The following is a 23,407-nucleotide window of genomic DNA, read 5'->3' on the forward strand; positions in this document are numbered from 1 at the left end:
AATAATTTTCATTAGGTATTCCTAGTCATTAAACCTGTATGTTATACCCAGTAATGATGGCTATCTCAGGAAAACTGTGCATTAGCCTTATGAGAGATACATTGTGAGGCAGGTTACTGCTATTTGATTTCTGTTTCAAAAAATCTTTGAAATTGTCAGGCTAAAGGATCTTTGGAAATAAATAGTCTCAAGATGGCACCTTTTCCTGAATATTGTCAGCAGTCAGGAGGGAAAACTGGCTGTTTACTGCTGGATATTTTGTTTTTCTTGGTTCTCTTTACTTTTATATTTCCTTCTTTCTGCTTTAGTCTGCTAATTTAATTTGCTTGGAAAAAAAAAAGACATTTGTAGATCAACTAGGAAAGATCTTCTTTAGGTTGCCTTCCTTGACAAAACAGGACATTATGGGAAGATAAGTATTTCTTCATTTCTTGATATTTTTAGTATCATATTGAACACCTTTCTTTTTGGGATAGAGTCACTACAAACAATGACATGAACACCGTTTCCAGCTTAAAATAGGATAATTGACTTTGTCCTAATTAAAATGAAACCAACCAAACAAAATCTGACACTGGTTCTTTCTTGAGATGTAGTGAGGTAATTGTTTCAGAGGTTAGGAAATACAATCTTTGTTATTGCTTTGTTCTGGTCGGTGGAAAACAGAAAATAGCTGAGCGAGTGTCTTCCTTTCCATAGAAGTATGTCCTAATTTGATTTTATAGGAGTTGTATGAACATATTTTGTTCATTCTTCAGAGTCTGGACGCTGAATGTAGCAAACACAGGGTGATTACATTGTCTGTGTGAATACCTTATTATAATTAGTAGTAAGAGCAGTTAGTTTTAACAGTTACTTGTTTACCTCTGCTGTGAAATACATGTATATGAGAATTTTCCTTCTATCAGCCACGTACCACCGCTGTGCTTCCTCTGGGCAGTTGTCACCACTGCAGAGTAACAACAGCTTGCTGTGTACATCCGTATGTCCTTGCTCGTGTCCTGTAACCACACTTACAACTCTAGGCAATGAAATCCATTTTTGGAAACTGGTGACATTGCTACATGCTCACCAGACAGTGCTTGTTTTAAATGTTTGTGCTACGTAAGTTTGAAAATTACATTTCCTTTCAGTCAGACAGATTGTTGTTACTATGATGAGCTAATAGACATATCTGCTGGTGGTATTTAACTGCATAATTTATATGTTGCTAAATATCACCAGATGTTAAGTTAACAGTATTTACACTTTTACAGTCTTTTTCTGCAGAAAACTTTGCTATATTATCAAACTACAATTTGAATTGATCTCACAGCTCTTCGACAATGATGCTGGCTCTCTTCCCAACATCCACTTTTGTGGATTCCCACCTTCTCCCTTGCACCAGCACTAATCACAACAGTGTGAACTAGGAAAAGGAGTTAAAAAACAAACAAACAAACAAACCCCCAAAATAAACAAAACCCCATAAAATAACTCCCAAAACAAACAAACAAACAAACCCCAAAGAAAAAGTAAATAAAATAAATTCAAAACAACAAAACCAAACCCAATAACAACAGCTAGCCAAATTAAAACAAAAAAACCAAAACCAAACAAAAACCCCTTAACTGTGCAGTCTCCTATTATTGCCTGACTCAACTATTGACTGGGTCATCAAGAGGGTCAACCAAGGTCCTGTGTTGGGGTAAGGGCATGAGCAGGAGGTGGAGAGAGGGGAGCTATCCACCTCTGAGACTGACACCACTGCCTTGGAGAACTGCTTTTGTGTGCTACAGACATGAAACAGCCTTGATATCTCTTAATATGTCTCAGCCCAGTGAAGCATACTTTTTGTTCAAAAGGCAAAAGTCAGTGTTATCAGATCAATAATTCATGGCTGAAATCTCAGTACAGAAGTATCAAGTGATTGAAAAGAAGCTTTCATCACTTTGTCAAAACCACATTAATATCCTGTGACTGGAGAGGTATGGTATTGCCTCTTATTTAAAAAAAAAATAGTCTACTCAAATAGATGAAGCTATGATAGCATGCAATCCTAAAAAATCCAGAGACAATGGACTACCATCTGCAAAGGCAGTAATCTGTCTCACCAAAATCAGACGGTAAAAGAAGGCAGCCACAGAATCTGTATAGCAACACTACAAGAAATATAATGTGTTCAACTACGCATGGAGCAAGAACTGAGCAAGGCTGCACCATGAATCCTGCATTCAGTTCTGTGTCCCTCCTTGCAAGAATGACATTGAGGGGCTGGACAATGTCCAGAGCACTGGTGTGAGTGAAGGGTCTGGAGCACAAGTCCTCTGAGGAGCATTTGAGGGATCTGGGGTTGTTTAGTCTTGAGGGAGGCTTGGGGTGACTTTATCAGTCTCTACAACTCCCTGAAAGGAGTGTCTAGCCAGGTGGGGATTGGTTTTGTCTCCCAGGTAATAAATAACAGAAAAGAGAAAGTGGTCTCACATTACATCTGAGAAGGTTTAGTTTGGATATAAGAAAAAATTTCCTTACCAAAAGGATGGTCAGACATTGGAACAAACTGTCCACGGACATGGTTGAATCAACAACCTCCATGGAAGCGTTCAAAAGGCATGTGGGTGTGGTGCCTGCAGACATGGTTTAGTTGTGAATACAGTAGTGCTGGGTTAACAGACTTGATGACCTTTCCAACCTTAATGATTTTATGTACAGGAATAAGCACACACCTACTACCATCAGACCAATTGTCTGTGAGGGTATTCAGTTGTGTAAGATTTGCTTGTAGAGGAGAAGCATGTGGAACTTTTGCAGGTACAATTATTTTATTTTTTTAAACAGTCTCTTGCTGAGAGTTAGTATAGTTCAGGATTTTCTGAGTCAGTTGTAAGATTTTAAGATTTCTCCTTTACTTACATGTAGATAAAGCTATGGGGAGCAATTTGAAATGAACACAGTAATTTCTCTTTTGCATAAGCATGGTCACATGAAACATAAATGATAGATTTTACTTCTCAACATCAGTATGTAGGAGCACACTGGCCGTTTTTTCCCCTTATGCAAAGACTTGATGCCTTGGATATTTTTATGCTTCTGTGTGGTTCAGCTGTTATGCTAGCAACTGCTAGCTGAGATGGATGCTGTGGAAGTTTGCAATGTTATGAGGCATTTGGAAATGTTTCAAATGTTGGAAATCTTTCACAACCTTGTCTAGTTGACACTTGAGTCCTTGTATAGGCCTTCCTCTATGTATTGAACACATCTGTGGTTAGATTTTTGTAAGAATTCATTCTTTCCAGTTTTTGTACTGTGTACACAATGAAGAGTGAACCCCTTTTAGTAAGAATTTAATCATCCTTTTTTGGCTGTTACGACAGTAATGAGAATAAAAATGATAAAAGAAGACAGAATCTTGCTTTTGAAGGGGTGGCAAAATGGAGATAGGAAACAAAGGGGTACTTGATCTTTCCTTTCACCCACCAAAAAGTGCTTGCAGAGAATGAAAGGAAGAGAGAAATCTTTGCTCTAGCAGAGGAAGGAGTAAACAGGACTCCTGCTGGATATTTATACTATAGAGGCTATGTAGGAAAGAGAAACATCATAAAGATGCTTTCCAAAAGCTTCTCTGAAGCAGCTGTCTTTTGTGAGAGAAATATCTATATGTAAAATAGACATTTGCAGGACTCCCTCCCCTACTTCTCTCTTTCCCACATATTTGCAAGCATATAATTGATTTTTTGGTACAAAGAGAACAAGGATTCAGATAGCACAATGTATCATTACAGATGAGTATTCTGGGAAGTGAGAGACTATATCCCCTCCAGTACACTCCTTCCAGTTTGTCTCTTCTCTGTGGCTTTGGTGTACCAGTAAAGAGTTTCTTTCCCACTAGGATATTCCTAGTGGGAAAGAAACATATGGGTGCCTTCCAGCTCCCAGCTGGAGCAAGTTATGAGCAGCCAGCATAGGTACATCATGGTTTTTTGGGAATCTGTATATCTGCTGGTTGGGAACAGGGAAGTGCCCAGCCTTCTGAAACAACACTTCTTTCTGTCCAACAAGAATCTGTCCAACAATTGTCCTCAAGTGGGAACTGGAGCTCATATGTAAAGAGAGAATTTTTTTTCCCAGACTTAGAAATTTTCTGTTTGTGTGTTTACATGGACAGATCAGGTTTTTATTCTAGACTAGAAAGTAATGTTTTTTGGTCTGACTGGTTCGCTTTGTGAGTAGGATTTGTAAGCACAGCATGGGATTTTTCCATTTTATTTACATGTTTCACAAATAATTTCCAGGCAGTGACAGGGAACTGACAATACTGGCATATGAAAGCATTTTAGAAAAATAATGGGACTATAAATGCTGGCCGCTTTTTTAACTGCACTATGTTTTGTTGCCTTAGATATTTTTATGCCTCTGTGTGTGGTTCAGCTGTTATGCTAGCAACTGCTAACTGAGATGGGTGCTGTGAAAGTTTGTATTGTACATTATGAGGCATTTGGAAATGTTTAAAAATAACCTCTGGTTCTGTTCCTGCTGGGATATTTTTGTTGGCCATGTTAGAAGCTTGTCATTTGATTCATTGAGAGCGACTTGTGTGTTAGTCTCTTAAAACCTAGTGGGAACTTAATAAAAGGTCAAAGCTGGTATGGATAGAGCTCTTACAAGACTTTAAGAAGAGGAATTAATAGTCAACATGGTGAAATGTCTTGTAAAAATCCAAACCAAGAGAAGCATTCATTTGCGGATGGTCAACCACTGCAGCAAGGAAGTGTGCATTCGTTTACTGCGGCATGGCTCCAAGATCACAGCCAGAAGGGCTGGTAAATTTACATTCATTTTACTCAAACCCCTTTTTTAAACCCTTTACCCCCGTTTAAGTTAATAGCTGTGTCTCGGAAATGAACTGTATTGTAAATGACATGTTCAGCAGAGAATAATTACTGACAAGAACAAAGCTGCAAATGGAGAATGAATGAGACAAAACATAAATTTATTGTATTAATTTACAAAAAATTGTGGATTTATTTGTTAATTGGTAACAAATGAGGGACTGGAATTTTGCCTTTGTATTTTTCTGGGACTGAGTTGGGGGGAAATACTTTGAAACTGCAGTAATTTATGACAAAACTACATAGTTGTTAAACTAGAAGGTAGTAGATTTTGAATGTGAGCTGAGTGCAGTAGTTGAGTTTTCCAGTTTTTAATCTTTGTGTTTTTTTTCTATATACGGAATCATTTCATATGCTGAATAATAGTACTAAGGCTGGTGGAGGAAGGTGGAGCTTGGACAGAGTCTGATTTATCTCCCTTTTTCACTACACACAAGAGGAGTGCAACCCAATGAACAAAAAGCATTCAGTATTGCTTTGAACAGTATTGCTTTGAGCAGCATTTTACGAAATGCCTTTGCCAGAGATCCATTGCCGCCCTCACCTCCCCCGTCAGTAAATATGTCCATTTCCTTAATGTCATAAGACATTTTTAAATTTGTTTTTCCATGCTTTTGTAGTATTGATTGTTTTTGATATTTGGGCACCTATAGGTTGAATTATTTCAGTTTTTACTAACCTATAGTAAACCTTTGCATTGAATATTCATTTCAGAAATTAGTTTTTAATCAAAGAATTAACTGAAAGTGTTCTGGCAAAGATTAGAATATTTTTACTCTTTTGATATCTGAAATTTGGAAAGCAGTGGGTGCAGTACATACATGAGAAATGGCTTCTTGCAGTGATTTGTCTCTGAGTAGTACCAGCTCCTGGTTGTCTTTGCTTCTTGAGTTCACCACTCAGTGAAAACAGTAGAATCTACTACAGAATACACCTAATTCCCTTGATTTAAACATAGTAGCAAAATTGCAAAAGCATTGTTATTGATGTATGTTTTGTATTACATCTCAGAGGTTAAATACTGGCTTCAGATAAATGCAAGACATCTTATTGGTTTAATATAACGACAGCAATCATACGAGATTTGTATGTTGGGGCAACCTTAGTTCTTAAACACCTTGATTTTGTAGTACTGTTCATACTACGTTATTCCTTTTGAAGTAAACATGCAGAAAGTATATATATACATATATATATATGTATATATGTATATAGGTATATATATGTATATATATGCATATATGTATATATATGTATATATGCATATATGTATATCTAGATGTGTGTGTGTGTGTATATATCAGCATATAACACATGTATAGCAGCACCAAAGCATAGGACGTAGCTTGGGCAAGACTCCTATCATGGGACATAACTCCTTGGGAGTTATGTGACCCTTTGTGACCCTTTCAGAACAACGCTGACTTGTGCCAGGAGGGGTCACCCAAGCTGAGGGGGAATGCTGAAATGTCCCACTTGCCCTTAGCACCCTTGCTTGAGTGCTAAGCTTTCACATCAGTACTTGGCACTTTTCAGCCTCACTGTCCTTGGCGTGGTGCTGGACACTGAGTCCCATCACCAGGTCCTTCTTTCTCTGAGCTGCTGATAGATGTATCTTGCCTTCTCAGAACTGCTCCCGTGATACACAGTTCTCTCCCTGATGCTTCCTTTGGTCCTATTGCTACTTAATCCTGTTTCTGGAAGGGGATCAACAGCTCTGGATTGAACTCCTTCCAGGCCAAAGAGAGATGGAAGACAGGCATCCCAGAATGCCCTCCATGAAGTATGCTCTGCTCTGCTTCTGCTTCTGTGCTTTGGGTGCCCTTTGTGGGGTGTGGAAAGCAGAGCACTGGCCTTCAGTGGCTGGACTAGCTTGGACACAACACAGCTGGGAGGCGAGCTGTGCCACAAAACATCCAAGTCCCCTGCTGGGACAGGGCTTTGCTGCCTTCTATCATTTTCCATTAGACTAAAACAAACAGTAATGGCCAGCAGGAAAGTGAGGTCACTGCCTAAAAAGACGTTACTATAAACTGTCATTGATTAATTCTACTTGCAAAGCTATGACAGATATCTTTTATGGTCACGTGATGCGGGTACAGTACAAATCTGTGACCTTCTGTTTCTGAGGGCAGGAGGTCTGGGAGTGATGCAAATCCTGCTTGATATAGATGTGTAGAGAAATATTTAAATAAATGCAATTCTAGAGTATATCTCATTTTTCTACACTTTCTTTGTGACATTCATGCACTTTGCTCATGTGAGAAAATCACCTTCTCCTTCCCTCTGAAAGGTCATTTTATTCATAGTACAGATTAATTTTGTCCACATGGAAAATAAGCAAAGGATACATGATATTTCCAGAGTAAGAAGTAAAAAGGACAGGAAGGATTTCTCCTAATTGCAGCCTTTCTGGCCGTTTTTGTTTACATGTATGTATGAAATGTTCCTAGTACTGCTCTCTCTGGACCATATCTAATTTTCCATTTGTCTCTTTAAAATTAGTGTACATTCACACTCGTTCCTTTCTCCAATATTAAAGGCTGTTATAGGTGTGTAATTGTGTTTCTGGTAAGAAAAGCCCTGTGCAGGATATCCGGCCAATGTGTGAACTGAAGTTTTTAATAAGCAGAGGATACATTCTTCTGAGGTGCTGTACTTTCAGCAACTGCAGCTTCTTAAGAATGGTGGAGCAAGAGCTGCCCTTCATTTTGTTAATCCTCAGCTGCTGGACTTGGCTCCTGTAGAAATACTAGCAGCTGACAACTTTTACGTCAGAACTCTCAGACCTCTTGCACGTTCATGTTCACAGCAGATGACCAAAATAATGTCATATCTTATTCAGCTGTTCATATTCCTGGCTTGGAGCAATAACAGTATTTGGTGGAAGAGGAATACTGAGTTTCACCCAGGATAATGTGATCTCTGTCTTTGTAAAATGTGTTCTGTTGCCAGAAAAGTGTAGCAAACTTTTTCTGTGGAAAATATAAGAAATAAACCTGATATTTACCTGATTATTTACCTGATATTCCAGTAACCTGTATTAGAAGTTTCTGATTTATGGAATGTAAACTGCCATTGAGAATTCAAAGTAAAGAATGGAAATAAGAGGTTCTCAAATGTAACTTAATTCTCAACTCAAAATCCTCTAAATCTGAACACCACATAAATTTTAACTATTATTAAAGAGATAGTAGACTTTTCAAAATCTTGCCAACAAATGATATAAAAAGATAGCCTTATAAGGGTAGTACAAAAATAATTGTTATGTCTGAATAGGAACAAAGGATTTGCAGAAGAATCATAAAATAATTAAAGATTATTAGAAGTTGGGCTTGCTTTAACTTTCATATCTATTTTTCCATTGGAACACTTTGAGGATTTTTTTTTTCTTTTAACTTGATTTTATTACTTCAGATAACTGGCTCTCTTAAGGGCTATCTGAAAAATAAAAAAAAAAATCCAAAAAACTTTCTTCTCTCTTAAATTTGTCTTACTGGAATATTAATTGTACTGTGGAATTCTCATACTTTAATGTGATATTATTTGTAAATTATATTTGCCATAATTGTTTTACAGTTATGTCTTTTGAAACCATCAAAATATGAATGGCCCAACATATTTATCCATATACTGCAATATGACTGAAACTTTGCTGGAATCAGTCGTGTTGACTCAGGTTAACAGCCTGTTCTTTCCTCATTCCTTGACTTAAAAAATGTTGTGGTGCTACAGAGAATATGGAGGAGTAAAAAGAACAACTTTATATCTTTAATTTTTTAAAATATCAAATAAGCTTGCAGCAGCAGCAGCGTTTAATGCCCATTCTAAATTTTCAAATATTGATTTACACTAGTATTTGACTGATATAAAATGCAATTACATTAATTTAATGAGTTTAAATGACAAATAAAGCAGTGGAAAATTTTTCCTAGCAGTTTAAATTAAATAGTGGAATGTAAATTTGATGTGTACTTCAGAGTTGCAACACATTACCATTTCAATACAAACCCTTCAGGAAACAAAACCACTGACATGAAAAGGCTTCTCTGTCACTTTCTATCAACAGGTTAACCCCATAGTCAGAAGTTTGCCAGTAATTTGAGAAAAATACAGTTGTAATGAAAGTTAATATAGTCTCTTTATGTTCACTGTACATCTTATGCAAGCTGGAATTTACTCTGGGGAGGAAGAGGAGGCTCAAGAATCATAAATTGGGGTGACCTTTCTTTGTGGTAGGTGTAGCTGTCCTCTATGATGAGAAGCATGATGAAAATATATGACTGACCTTGCACCTAAGCAGGTATAGAGAGGCCTATGGCCAGAATTCTAAATTTAGGAGAGTAAAACTGGGTGCATTCAACCATTTCAAAATGTCTAAGTAAGTGGCTCACCTTAAATTTTATTTGTATTAAGAATATTTGAAAAGCATATTTGAGAATCAAATGGTAGTACTTGTGTATCTAAAGATACATATAGATGCTTAATGCTGGGTTCCAGAGTTAAACAATTTTGGCTTTTGTAATTTAATGTATCGTGGGTGTACTCTCAAGTAACTTGAGTATGTTTTGATGATCCAGCATTACCTTCTGTTACTTAGGAGAAAGATCCTCCAAATCTGTTCCCACTTCTTGGTGTTCATACACTGTTTTGTCTCATTTCAGTTGGTTTTTATCCTCCTCTTGATGACTGTGGCAAGTGTATTTCTTTATGTAAAGACTGGTGTAGACAATTACATTCCAGCACAAAACACGTTTCTTGCTGAAATGTGATGAATTTCTAAATTGGCTGTGATAAGAGAGGACAGAGTAGTTGATACAAGGAATTATTAGGCAGGAAGTCAAATTAAACTTATGAAAATTAAACTAATTTAATTATTGATCTAATAATTATTGAGGACAAGGTTTCATTTCAGTTATGCACTTTTGCTGCTGAAAGGAGCTCTCCTGCACTCTTTCTCTGTCCCTGGTCATGTGCTGTTTCCACAAGAATGCACAACTAGCCAGCTCAGGAAAAAAAAAAAAACATCAGATGCTTTACTCAGTGATGAAAGGAAAGGAAGGAGAAATTGTGTGTTTGGTCATTTGGCCAAAATGACAAACCACACCTGGTGGCATGGCTTGTGAGGTCTAGAAAAGAAAAAGATAACAAGTTACAGGGGAAGATATCTGTCTGGGCCATTTTGAGTACTTCAAAAGGGAAATTTCCATGAGGAGGTGTCTTAACATCACTTTGAAAGGCAGGTCTGTGCCCAGCTGTCCTCTCTACTCCTACGACTGACAACTAACAGCAGTCACTGAAGTACTGATGCAGCTGTAAACAGCTAGACTTCTTTGCAGACTTCTTGCTGTTAGAGATTGACTGGAAAATGGAGAGTAAGTTTTGAGAGAGCAGAGAGTAATGCCATAAGAAAGTCTACTCTGTAAAGGGGAGAGAGAAATTTAGAGAGAGAAAACAGCTAAAGAACTAGATGAGCAGAAAAAAAAAGGTGACATGAGAAGGAGTTTTTTTAACAGGTGACCCTATGAGAATGTTGTTCCAATGATATCTAATTCTCATATTATGTTAACCTTCCTCTCCTTTTGTTCTTTCTACTGTTACCATGAATTTATCCTGAAAATCTGGTGTCTCTTTATAATGTCATGCTCTATTCTCAACCTTAGCTATTATCTTACCACACTCATTCATGTCAAAGCAATGAGAGTTGGTAGTTTTTGTTGCTGTTATTATTATGATTACAATTATTATTATTATTATTATTATTATTATTATTATTATTATTATTATTATTATTGTTGTTGTTGTTGTTGTTGTTGTTGTTGTTATTATACACCAAAGAGCACCAATTCACACATATAGTAGGTGTTAATTTATTCCAGAAATCAGATAGCCAGTAGAAAATAGGTGCTCTCTTTTCTGCTTTGCACTGCACTATTATCATTAGTAGCTACATCCGACCATCTTAAGCAGATCTGGTGTACTGCAGTGTTGTAAAGATACTGCCCTCTTCAGAAAGCTTTTCCAGTTTTTTATAATTGTGTACAGTCTGGTTTTAATATGCAAATTATTGCAGAATCTTCTTTCCATACATCTGTTATATACATCGGAAGACCGACTTTTGCCACCAGGCTGTGAGAAATTTAGTATCATTGTTCTAATCTCATTTCTTCAGGTATTGAGCTGCCAAAGGAAGAGGAGATTTCAGTACCTGTGACTTCAAGCTCTCCAGTAAAGGATACTGGGAAGGATGTTGATCTTGCCATTGAACAGGAAGAGAAGATGAAAGAGGAACCCTTAACCATCTCAGAGCTGGTATACAATCCAAGTGCCAGCTTGCTGCCCACACCGGTTGATGATGAGATTGACATGCTTTTTGATACCTGCCCAAGATCAGAGAATGAGAAAGATGATACTGATTCATTTGAGGAACTTGAAGCTGATGAAAACGCATTTTTAATTGCAGAGGAGGAAGAACTGAAAGAAGCTCGGAGAGCCTTGAGTTGGAGCTATGACTTTCTAATGGGCAACATAGAGGTTAATGCTTTTGTGAAGAGTTTCTCCAGACTTTTTCTTGTAGGCCTTGGACTATTGTTGTTTGTGTTCCCCCTTTTCCTTGTTCTCCTGGAGTCGGACCTTCAAATCTCTTTCCTTCATGAAATTCGCCAGACGCCAGAGTTTCAGCAGTTCCATATTGAATATTACTGCCCTCTTAGGCAGTGGATGGCTTGCAAAATAAACTTCATCCGTGATATTCTGGGCAACTTTTAAATTTTACATGAATATAATACAACTAAGGGCTATATTCAAAATTTCAGTTAGTGACAGCTTTCCATAATGTCCCTGGACCCATCTGTTGACAGTTGCCTTCATATCCTCACTTACAGTTTTTGTTACAGACTCTTCATGTCCTTAAGTTCCCTTTACATACTTAAAATGCCATTTTAATTACCAACTTAGACAGTCACCTCTCAATAACCAAAAAGAAGCTTTATTTTAAATACATTTCAGACTTCCAGCTCATTTATTGCATCATATAAGACAGGGTCACAATAAGTTTCATTGTCCTTAACCTTTCAATCCATGACACTAAAACTGACAATATTGAAAGAAAACCTTTTTGAATATACTCCTTAGTGCAACAATTTCTTCTAACCAATGCCTATACAAGCAATGTTTATTCTGGGGTTTTGGTTTTTGTTTGTTTTTCTGTTTGTTTGGTTTTTTTACATTTTTATGTCTTTAAGATATTTTGGTAAGTTTTTAGTAAAAGAAAACTTACAATGTTGTTTAAATGTACTGGTAAGAATAATGCAGAGGGGCATGCAGGGTGTTTTTAGTGTTTTACCAATTATTTGTTTTTAAACTATGGCTGGAGAATGAATGAATTTAATGTAGCTATATACAAAGGGACTGTGTTTGGGAAACACACAGAAAGTTCACTCAAGTTCTGTAGGGACTGCCTGGGCAAGGTGAAATGACAGCAAGTATGCAAAAGAATTTCTGAAAGGCACAGTTCTAAAGCTTGGGGAAGTGAGCAGAACTGAAATGATCCTCCCTCTTATTTGTCAGGTTGTCTTCCATTTTATCAGTTCTGTAGAAAGTCTTTACAAGATAGTCCAAGTACGTTTAGAGAAAGATTGAGTCTTCAGTCTAAATGTAGATTATTGTACATAACAGAAAACAATAATAGTAAGTAGCAAAAAAAAAAAAAAAAAAAAAGAAAAAAAAAGGACCCCAAAATAAATCAGTAGGTGAGTGAGCTACTTTTAAAAATCATAAAGAAGATGAAAAGGTGGAAAAGGAATAAATTTTTCATACATAAAGCACAGCATTAGGCTGTACAGTTGATATCAAAATAATCTACTGGCTCACAGTTAAAGGCTTAAGAGACGAATCTTCTGCTTGATACCCTTTATGACTAATCTCTAAGACAACATATTTTCTGTGCATACTAATATATTTCCTTTCACATATAACACCATACTTACCCTCATTTCTTGTTATTATGAGCCCAGTTACGTGATCTATTACTGTTTTGTGTAACATGGATTTGTATATCTAAAAGTATTCCAATATAGCTTAGAGAATATACTTACATAAAATCTTGTCAATGCTCAGAACATTTGAAGGCTCTCAAATATACCACAGAGGTTGTATCTAAGACAAGAAAGTTTTTATTCCTCCTGTCTCACAATCTTAGTGCAGCCTTATTTCATATTTAAATTAAGGAACTTGAATTTTGGCTTCAGACTCTTTCTCCTGCTTAGACATTTATGAATTGGAGACATACGTGAGGCTATTTTATTAGATATGCATTTAACACACTGTAACCACATGTCTAATTCCTACTAAATAAATTCCTTTAGTTGCAGTATCAGGGAATCTCTTTTGCTTGGTTTTCTCTTGTAAGCTTTTGCAAGTGTCTAGTTTTAAAATGGCAATTTTCATAGAGGATTTTTCCTTCCCTTCTAATCTTCTCCAGTTTTTAAAGAACAGAATAGTTAACAGGGCTTAGGAGTTCCTTTCCTCAGCTGAAAACTTTTAGATTACTACTCATCTCCCCTCCAACAAAGGCTAAATTAAACAACCGTGGTTTTATATTGTCTTTGTTTGTTCTTGATAACCTGTTTCCCAGAAGAATCATTAATGATTAATTATTTAATGTCTATTTATTCCTGTGCTACTTGCAGCTAAGTGATCCTTTCCCACAAGGTAATAATCATTCAGCCTAATAGAAATGGAGAGTGAACAAATGTAGATATTTGGTCTTAACCAGAAATTATTCATTTGCATTGTTGCTAAAGAAAGGGATCAGAAAAGGTGTTTTCAGTGGTGAAGGCTGTGTAGCAGACATCCTGATGGACTGTGAAGACATGGTTCCATACAACCTCCTAGAAAGTCTGATAATCACTTAAAAAAAAAAAAGTTGGTTACCATAGTCTCATCCCTGTGCACCCCAGAAGTAGGAGTATTGTAATGCTTAATTTAAATCTTTCAGAAAATAGCTCAGTTGCATCAAAACATAATCTCAAATATTGTGCAATGCAGTGAAGTTTTATGTAGGGTTAGATGCAAGTGTGTGCGCACATGTGCTTGCATTTACTAACCACATGCATACATTCACACCTGGCCTTTTAAAATTCTCATCTTTTCTTCCTGATAATCCCTGGTCTATCAAAGTAATTTAATTGAAAGTCATGAAAGTGTTATAACTTAAAGGCCAGGACCATGTCATACACAGAAGGATGTGGTTGGGCACATTCAGAGAGAGTAGCAGCTTTTTACTAGTAAAGATGACAGGCATGGACTACGGAGCGTCTATAGGTACAGTATTGTGTATTTTTGTCTGTGCTTGGATTATATTGTAAAATGTTATGTACTTGAAATCTATTTTGTGGTTTGTCCAACATTTATAAATGCAACTCTGGGAAGTATTAAAAATGGTTTTATTTCATGGAGTGTAAGGGGAAAATATACCTGTAACTTGAGCCTTATCTTTGTACAGTGAATTTCACATTTCTATATGTCAACATCCTGATTGTTTTGTATGTTGATATGATGGCAGGAATCCCTAATAAAATTACACTGGAGAAAAGCTTTCTGTAGTTATGACAGTTCTTATGGGGAAAGATTTTCTATAAATAATATGTTTTGTCATGAAGTTCTTGGAATATAATATAGTCTCTTATGACTCTTATAAGAGTCTTATAGACTCTTATAAGAGTCTCTTATGACTCTTACAATGTTTTCAATATGATTTTCTTTATTCATCAGCTGGTGAGACACTAAAAAGTACTTTAAAGTAGGATGTTATTAGCATGGCTTCAGGCTCAATTACGAGACTGTTGATTTGCCTGGATGCCACATAAGAGTGAATCAGAGTCCTGAGACACAATTGCTGCACACAGCATAAAAACTGAGAGGTTGAGAGGCTGATTTTACAGTCATGCCCTGGTAGTGGACATATGGCTGCAGTCTTGTAGAGGCAGGTCTGGCTAGTGTGTTATGTAGGAAAAGCTGTGCTTTCTGATATTGGGTTGGTTTGGAACTCTGACAGAGCAAAAGTATTTGGTAAGAAATGCACTGCAATGAAGCAATTTGTTATAATTCTGGGGAGCTAAGACACATAGAAGGTACTTCCTGAGCATCTAAAACATGTAGATGAAGATATTACTGTACTGTATAGAAAGTTCAAAAATCTAAATAAATTCTGGCAATTTGAAACATAAGAAAACGGGACTATAGTACAGGTAGACCTATTAATTCAGTTAAAAGGATGTAGGTTGTAATACAGCCTTCAAAAGAGGCTGTCCTGCTGTAACATAAGAGTAAAATATATCCTTCTCAACACTGTTTGTATTCTGAAGTCCTATTTAATTTATGAAACTAGCATTTGTAAAACAAAATATTTTTACTCCAGGAAGAAACACGCCATTTGCCATAACTTCTTTCAGAATAATCTCACATATTTCTCTGAAATTCCAACTCACTGAAATGTCATATCAGAGGTGCATTTGAAGAAATAAGGCTGAATCTTTTGGTGCTAATGGTCAATCTAGGTCCTTGACAACAAATGTGTCAGCCAAACTGGAGATCATAAGAATTAGAAGGCAAGAAACTTCACCTGGAAGTCAAGGTACATTTCTTAACATTTTGTTTGGTTGTGTTTAAATCTCAAAGAAAATATTTCTCTCCTCTGTTTCAATGGATTTGCTGTGGATTTCCTTAAAGCTGTCATTTTATATGGAAAAGGACATATGTCTGGGACACCCTGTGAAGATTTCTGCTGTCACAGCTGTCACAGCTGTTAAATGCCACACTAAAGACTGATGCCATAGTGTTATGTCTTTCATTTTGCCTCTTTACAAAGGTGATTCCCTCATCAGCTTTATCCTCAGAAATCTGAGGGAGATGCTGTAACATTTAGAAACTGTCTTGCTTGGAGCTTCTTTCTTTTAAAGCAGGTGATTGATGTTCATCTCAGCCATATGAATTCCCTGCAGAGATTCTATTTTACAAAGGTTCACAGCTTGCCCACAGGTCTCGTAGCTCACTCATAGAAAACAAGGTCAATATTTGTCCCTGTGATGCTTAAGGGTGTAGTATTAATTTACAGCTGAGGCACAACCCATCACATACACATCAGCCCATAGCCCACCTCAGCTCAGTGTTTGTGTGTTACATTGAGGAGCAATAAGGCACTAATTTCTACTTCAGCATCATATAGTGAATGGAGTACAGAAATGTAGTGATAAAAATTCAACATGTGCTTGAAAAATTACCTGTTCTATTTATTTCATTCTGACCTTTTCCATATTAGCTCACTTTTATTTTCATTGAAGAAATGTTTGTTGAGCTCATGAGATGATAGATGCTTTGGAGAAGCAAAGTGGCCCCCTAGAATCTTCATCAGCATTATGATGAACAAATATTACCTACTAAATCCTACTTGCAAGATGAAGAAACATCATTGGATTAAATGGACTAAAAATCCAGGTGAAATAGATCACATTTTTTTGATTGAATACTAATTAAGTATATTCTTTAAATCTATTTAATTATGTGCAAAGATTTAAACATATATTTTAATGTACAATAAATATATAATTATATAGTAAGTGTTTCTTTGATAGAAAAATTATTAAATATGTTAACTGAATAGGGCACCTATTTCTAGAAAAAGCTGTCAACAGAAGAACATGGAAAGCCTCTCATTAGTAATACTGTATATCTTATGTCAAATTCATAATGAAAAGCTCTACTGCATATAATGTCTTCTGGAAAGCCTAGTTCTATATGCATTTTAAAATATTTTCTGTGTTTCAGTATTATGTATATGAGTAATTCCCTAAAGAGAAGTTTTTATAGGGCTGCAGGTACTTTTGAATTAACTTCTAGTGCAATGAACCCCTCAACAGAAACTTAGATGCCATCTAATGTGTTTTTCTCAAATCTTCAGAGTCTCAGATATTCAGATTCTTCTTCCCGGAGATAGGGCTGCATGCACACAATGACATACACTTTGGGTATGGGAAAAAAGGACTTTTGCAAAACTAAAACCAAAATAAAGGCTTCTGAGCACTAAGTTTGCTTAAATATTCTTCTTGCTAAGTCAACAGCTGTAATCCTTACTCAGAAGGTGTATAGCCACTGGATGTACTCAACTCAGTAGCACAGTGACCATCACCACTGCTTTACTGGCTTTGCCTAGCTCATGGCATGAGCCATTTCTGCCTGAGATCCTGATACAACCACAGGGAACTGTAATAAAAAGGCAATGTAAGGAAATGTCATTGCTGCATTAATGGGCATAAAACCAAAAGAAACATCAACTGGTAGTGAAAATAGATGGAGTCACTTTTGCTTCATAGCTGTCTAACTTGCTCTTGACATTTCAATGTACTGTTAAGTCAGAGTAGCTGACGTATTTTGTTTGGACAGCTCACCAGAAATGTTACTATTTATTTGAGACCATTGTTATATCCCCTACTTTTGTAGTCACAAATGTATAGGACATCCTCTTCACTGGTTTCCCCTGCCCTTTCCCACATCCCAGAAAGTTGTTTTGGAACCTCAGAAATGAGATGAAACATCACATCTCTAAAGAGCTGAAGTGCTATCGGTGCTCAGAGAAAGAACACATCTTTTAATGTGTGAGCAGCCCTTGTTATAGTACCCCACAGCTGTGCTATTTTAAGTGCCCTTACAATAGCACAGCAACCCTGTTTCATGTGGGAAGGAAGCTCAAAAGCTGAAAACAGAATCTCTATGCCAGCCATGTACTCATGAATTCCTCCTTCTTGTATGTTGTTCTTCTGATCAAAGTCTCCTTTGCTGTTCTGATTTAGGCAATTATCCTCCACAAAGCACAAAGCTCCACTTGTTAAAATGTCATTTCCAAAGCCTCTCTTCTGCCTTTACTTCTCATGTGCAAATTTAGTACGTGCCCTGGATGTATAGGGCATGAATTGTACCAAATTTCAGCATAGCCCCTGGGCTGCAAAACATGTACAACTTAGTCCTGAATATTGTGTGCTGGACAGCATAACCAATTTTTTAGTCTGTAATAGTGTGTAATATGTGCAAATTTTTATGACTTGCATTGCAACACTCTACTATATTTGTTTAAAACCCACAATTATAGACAATTATAATAGAATAGCACTCTCAGAAACTTTATAAAATATCAGGACCCTTATGAAACATCTGTTTCAAAGATTTTGGGTCTGCAGATATCACTGCTGCCTCTGAATAACAGTTCTGGCTTTTTGGTTGTACTTTGCATATTGACTTCTGGTGTTATTAGTACCCTCTTGGCAGGGCAGGAAGAAGTGCATTTAGTAAAAATTGATCAGCAAAACTCTGAAATCACAAGATATTCCCCCCAAGATGCTCCAGTAATAAATGACAAAGTAGCAATCGAGAAAAAAGAATATAGCAAACCAAAATTATGTAATCACTATCTATGAGTGTTAATAAAGTAGAGCCCACATCTAGCTAAACATTGTAAAACTTTGAATGTACACTAGAAAACCTTTATAATTATGGTACTTATATTCTCCAAAGATATACAAAGTAAGGAGTGTAATCCTATTTACACCTGTATTAATCCAAGGGTTTGGCTCCTATATAGATATATAAAAAAAAAAAAGTAGAAATAACAAAAACTGCAGTGGTATTATCAGCTATAAACTGGGTGTTCTTCAGAGATAATTTTACTATGAGTTTCTTCATGTTTTCATTTTCCAAATCCTTCCTATTTATGATGAGTGTTTGGTGGATTTAGCCTGTTGGAAATGCTGTAATGAATCAGACAGGAGCTAGTAATGTGGGAAAAAATGTTTTAAATAAGTACCATACCAGACTGAATTAAAATCAATGAAGAGATTTGGAGGACCTAAGTAAGTCTTAGCAGAATATCCCAGAGCCAGACACACTGGTCATGGCTCAGGTAATCAGGATCTCCTGAACTTACTTAATTACTGCCATGATGGAAGTCAAAGTTAAAAGTGAAATTTAGCACCCCTGAATAACAACTTCCGGTTCCTCTCCTCCTCCCAAATAGCTAACCATTTTAGTAAAGGTGTTAAAGTCCTGCTCAGCTTGGATAACTATATAATTCAATTTCATTTTGACTTTAAAACGATGTTAAATGTAAAACACACCAGCATTACCAGCTATCTTAAAGTCTATTGTTTCTAATCAGTTTATTGTTAAGATGTATGTATGTGTGAAGATGCTAACTTATCATTCAAGTATTTTTTCTTTTTATTCCTTTTAAGGAAAAAGGGCTTACTACAGGTAATATAAAGACCAAAATGGAGGTAGATTCTACATGTTTTAAGCACTTTTCCGCTGAGTTCACTATAAAGAAGCCAGATATTTTATTTCTTTCTTTTCCATTTGTCCCAAAATGATTATTGGGTTACATCACCTCAGATGTTTTAATGTATTATTCACATATTGTAATCACTTGCTTTCTTCCATCTTAAAACCTTCTAACTGATGTCTTTAAAATAATTATGAAGAAATGGCACTGCAGTTATTTAATACAATACTTTTAATATAATCACTATATTTAAGAACATAATTTTACATTTCTCAAAATGTGTTTCTTAAGTTGTAATTTTTAAAAAAGTATACATGCCTAGTTGCTTCTAGCAATTAGAGACAAGGTACATGGGTACTGGTACCAGAGTTTTATACATATGGAAACAACACACTTCCAACAGCATTGTAACTAAAGTATAAAATACATTATAGGATTTTCAGAGAAAAGTTGTGACTAGAGTATAAGAAAAAGCTCTATGAACCAAGGCTATAGCAACTAAAATAAGGGGCTACAGCTGTTAGTTTATCTTAAACTTTTAAAGCAGATATAATAATAAAATGTTATTTATTTCCTGCCTGAAATTTGAGGTTAAGTAAGATTGAATGATTATGAAGAGATGTCCTTATCTCCTGGGTTGCTGGGGATCAGAAACCTGTATTTACCACTAAATGCAAAATAATTTGTAAAGAACTTGTACTCATTAAAAAAAAGGGAAAAAAAAAAAAAAGAAAAAAAAAAGAAGGAAAAAAACCCAACATTGTTCAAGAGTGTCCTCTTGTGGCACTACAGAATAGGCCAGATGAAGTTGTGTGGAAACACTTTTCTTAACAACTAGATTCTGGAGCTGGTTGAGGTGTTCTGGTAGATGTTCTTGTTTGGTTATTCAGTTGGGGTGCCTCAAGTTTTGTCTGGTTAGTTGATTTTTTTATAAAATGAGACTAAATACATATTTGCAAAAGTGTTTGAATAGGTATTTATAATTTTAGGAATGAGTGTTTCAAGGTTGGTTGATCTGGGAACAAGCTTTTACACTGGTTCAAGAAGACACCATGCCAAAGGTCTCCAGCAGTGTCCCTTCTTGCCCTCCCAGGAGGATGGGGGCTGGATGGAGCTGCAAATGTGCAGCCATCCTGGTCAGAGCTCTGCCGTTGCTGGTTCCCCTGCAGGCCCATGAACATATGTATCTCCCGTAGTTACACTGTGTAATATATATGTAGATATATAATAGTGTCTGTAAAGCGTAGTGAGAGCTACCTGCATTTAGGTCCTGGGCTGAGTTGATATGGTTCTAATGCCCTCTCACTGGCACTGTGCATCGCTCTGCAGGTCAAGCTTGCCTTTGGCCATGCCTCTTAACCCTATTTGGAAAAGTGCTTATATCATGCTATCATGTTTAGCTGATGGTATTATGGATAAATGTGGCTATCCACAGCTGAGATATTTCCAGTTTAGTCAAATAGAATACCTTTAGTCACTTTTTCTGCTGCCTGTCCTGTGGTTTTGAATTTAGTTTTCTCACCAAACTCAAAGTAACAACAGGTGATTTTTAATTTGTTGAAGGACTGCTGTAGTTCAAGTGCCCCAGAAGTTAATGGGGATATTGGGCAGGATCACAAAAGGGAAATCTGTCCATACAGGGCTGATGGCCTCTGATGTGCATACACCTCACCGATTGCTCTAAAAGTTCCTAATGACTGTGGCTACATTTCTGTGTAGGCAGCTGCTCCTGAGCGCTGTAGAGGAGAATGGGAGACCTCAAGAATCTTATACAACATTGGAAAATAGGTTAAAACAGTGCTGGAGAGTAGACATGAATAAAAGGGAACTGAAATGAAGACAATACAGTTGCGTAGTTGATAAGGCATGAAATGCCAGAATGAAATATTTAATTTATAAGGGATTGTTTTTGGTCATGAACAGCCAATTACTTAGGAAAGAACAAGGCCTTGCAGTACTTTCATGGAGCAGGGTTTTCCAGACAAGTTTGGTATGGAAAGTTCCTGTCAGCACTGTTCATGGTCAGATGAATAGCGCCAGGGCCTCTGCTGTATTTCATGAAATGGTCAAAAATGAAATCATCACCTGCATTATTTTATCAAGCCATCCGCTTGAATTTTATGAAAGAACTATCATTGATAAAATTGCTGTGGTGTCTGGCTAGTCCCTGAAAAATCTTTGTGGTAATACAAAAGAAAAAATAATTTCTGAGTTTGTAGAGAAGAGGATGTACTCATAAAAAATAAATTATCTGAAACAGAGGCTTTGGTTTTAGAAATTATTTAGCAAGAAAAAGAAAACCAAGGGTATTTGAGAATTACCCTTGGAGAAGGCAAGCAAGAAAAGTATGCGGGAGAAGCTTGCTTTGAAAATTATTGTGGGCTGATAGCCTGAAAACCAGGTTTCTAAGAAAAGTTATTATAAATAAGCTTAGTATAATTTTCTTGACTGCTTAGACGGTGTTTGCAAGATGAAGCTAGTTTGCGTGTTCTTGGGTGTTGTTTCTGTGCCCATATTATTTGTAAATTATTTGTTTTATCTTGCTTTTCATTAAATCCATTAGGCTGGGTTGCATTTCTTGCTGCGCTGGTTAAGATTTGGAGTCAACTGAGTATTCTTATTTTTCTTAACTCTTACAACTGAGAAAATTCTGAACAGCCCCGAACATTATGTTCAAAAGGTAAAAAAAGCACAAGAATGTTATTACTCTTGTCATCTAAATTGGAAGTGGAGAATAGAGATCTGTTGAGGAACTTAGAAGTAGTTAGGAAAAAACCCTTAATATGTAAGAAATAAGTCAAGTCTTTGGTCTTCAAAGGAAATTGTAGAAAGAAAACTTTGTTTGTGAAATAATTAGTAAGTAATTTTTTGAAAGGACCTCCAAGTAACTTTTCTAACAAGAAATCCTGCTTTTCCTCACTGTCTCTTCTGTAATCCTTTTTTTATTTCCTGCTCTATCTTACACAGCTTACTTATAGTTGTGGATAGCAATCCTCAGACCTGCAAAAACCATATTATTAACGTTTCATTTATTAGGGATTTCTTTTGGGGCCTACTTTGTTATTGATGGCATTAATTTCCCATAAATATTAGAGGAATTCCTGCATGTTTAACTATAGGGTGTCCTTCTGATAGTCTTGTGGTGATCATGCTGCCTGCTCTGCTGGAGCCAGATGGCTGTGCAAACTGATTGGATTCACACCAGTGGCTTTGTTGATGTGGATGCTATAGGCAAGAACGCTTTGTTGGAGCAGGGAATCAAGAGAGTAATATTTTTTTTCTTGATTCCTTTCATACCTGGATCCGTGTGGCTGCTGGTCCATGAGCAGAATGCCAAAGGAGGAGGTGGAGGACCTTTGTCAGTAAGGTGTGTCTAACATATCTTAAACCTGAAAAATGATACCATATGACTTGTGAATTCTGACTTCTTATTTGCTTTATATGAGTCAGACTACTTAGATGAGTTACTTGGGCAAAAGAGTAACATCATGGTGGGAAGAGAAGTCCAAGAATATTCACTGTTTCATCTATAATTCTTGATAATCTATATCAATTCATCTTAGTGGCTTTAAACCCTGTGGAAGCTTCAGATTTTAAGAAATCTGGCTTGCATTGAAAGTATTTGCTGTCAGTTTTGAGTTGGGAGAATTTGTCCCAAATCAGCTTCTGAATAAATTTATTATAATGATTATTTTAACTTGTAGAATTGATCTGTGAAAACACAAAATCAGTCTTAGATGTCAACCCCCCCTTTCCTCTTCCCTTCTTCTTCTTCTTATTATTATTAAAATTGAGATTTATTAACTTGTAACATATTTTATTGTCTTTTTTCCTAAAATAAAAAGTAGCAATAGGACTCCAAGGACTCAATACTCAAGGAAAGTACTTTAAAATAGTATCTACTTGAAAGCATCTACTTTCAAACAAACACTTCAGACTGAATGAGACATTGCTGAAGTTCCTTCATCTTAAGGCAAATTCATTACAGAACTGATCTCTGAAAATTTTTTGATATTGACCCTTACCCAGGTCTTATGTATTCAGTCACATGCAGCATAATGATAGAAACAGTTCCTTATTTGATTACATTTGAGAAGAAAATTGTTGGCATGAAGTATAAGAGAGAAAAGGGCACCTTTTTGTTTAACCTAGGCTATTTATACATTTGAAGTTGAAAGCTGACGTGAAGAATGGATGGGCCAAACTGCCT

At 36.4% G+C, this 23,407-nt stretch overlaps 1 protein-coding gene across 4 annotated transcripts in view; it reads left to right on the forward strand.

Annotated features, from left to right (window-relative positions):
* FRMD3 (FERM domain containing 3) overlaps nt 1-14,463 on the forward strand; it is a 122,543-nt gene extending 108,080 nt beyond the window's left edge. For all 4 annotated transcript variants that reach the window (XM_002191069.7, XM_030257987.4, XM_072921787.1 and 1 more), the window contains one exon: nt 11,041-14,463. In XM_002191069.7, coding sequence (XP_002191105.3) covers nt 11,041-11,636 — 596 coding nt within the window. In that variant the 3' untranslated portion in view covers nt 11,637-14,463. The remainder of the gene's footprint in view (nt 1-11,040) is intronic.
* Nucleotides 14,464-23,407: the final 8,944 nt, after the last annotated feature.

This window comes from Taeniopygia guttata, chromosome Z (assembly GCF_048771995.1).
Source record: "Taeniopygia guttata chromosome Z, bTaeGut7.mat, whole genome shotgun sequence".
Lineage (NCBI taxonomy): Eukaryota > Metazoa > Chordata > Aves > Passeriformes > Estrildidae > Taeniopygia > Taeniopygia guttata.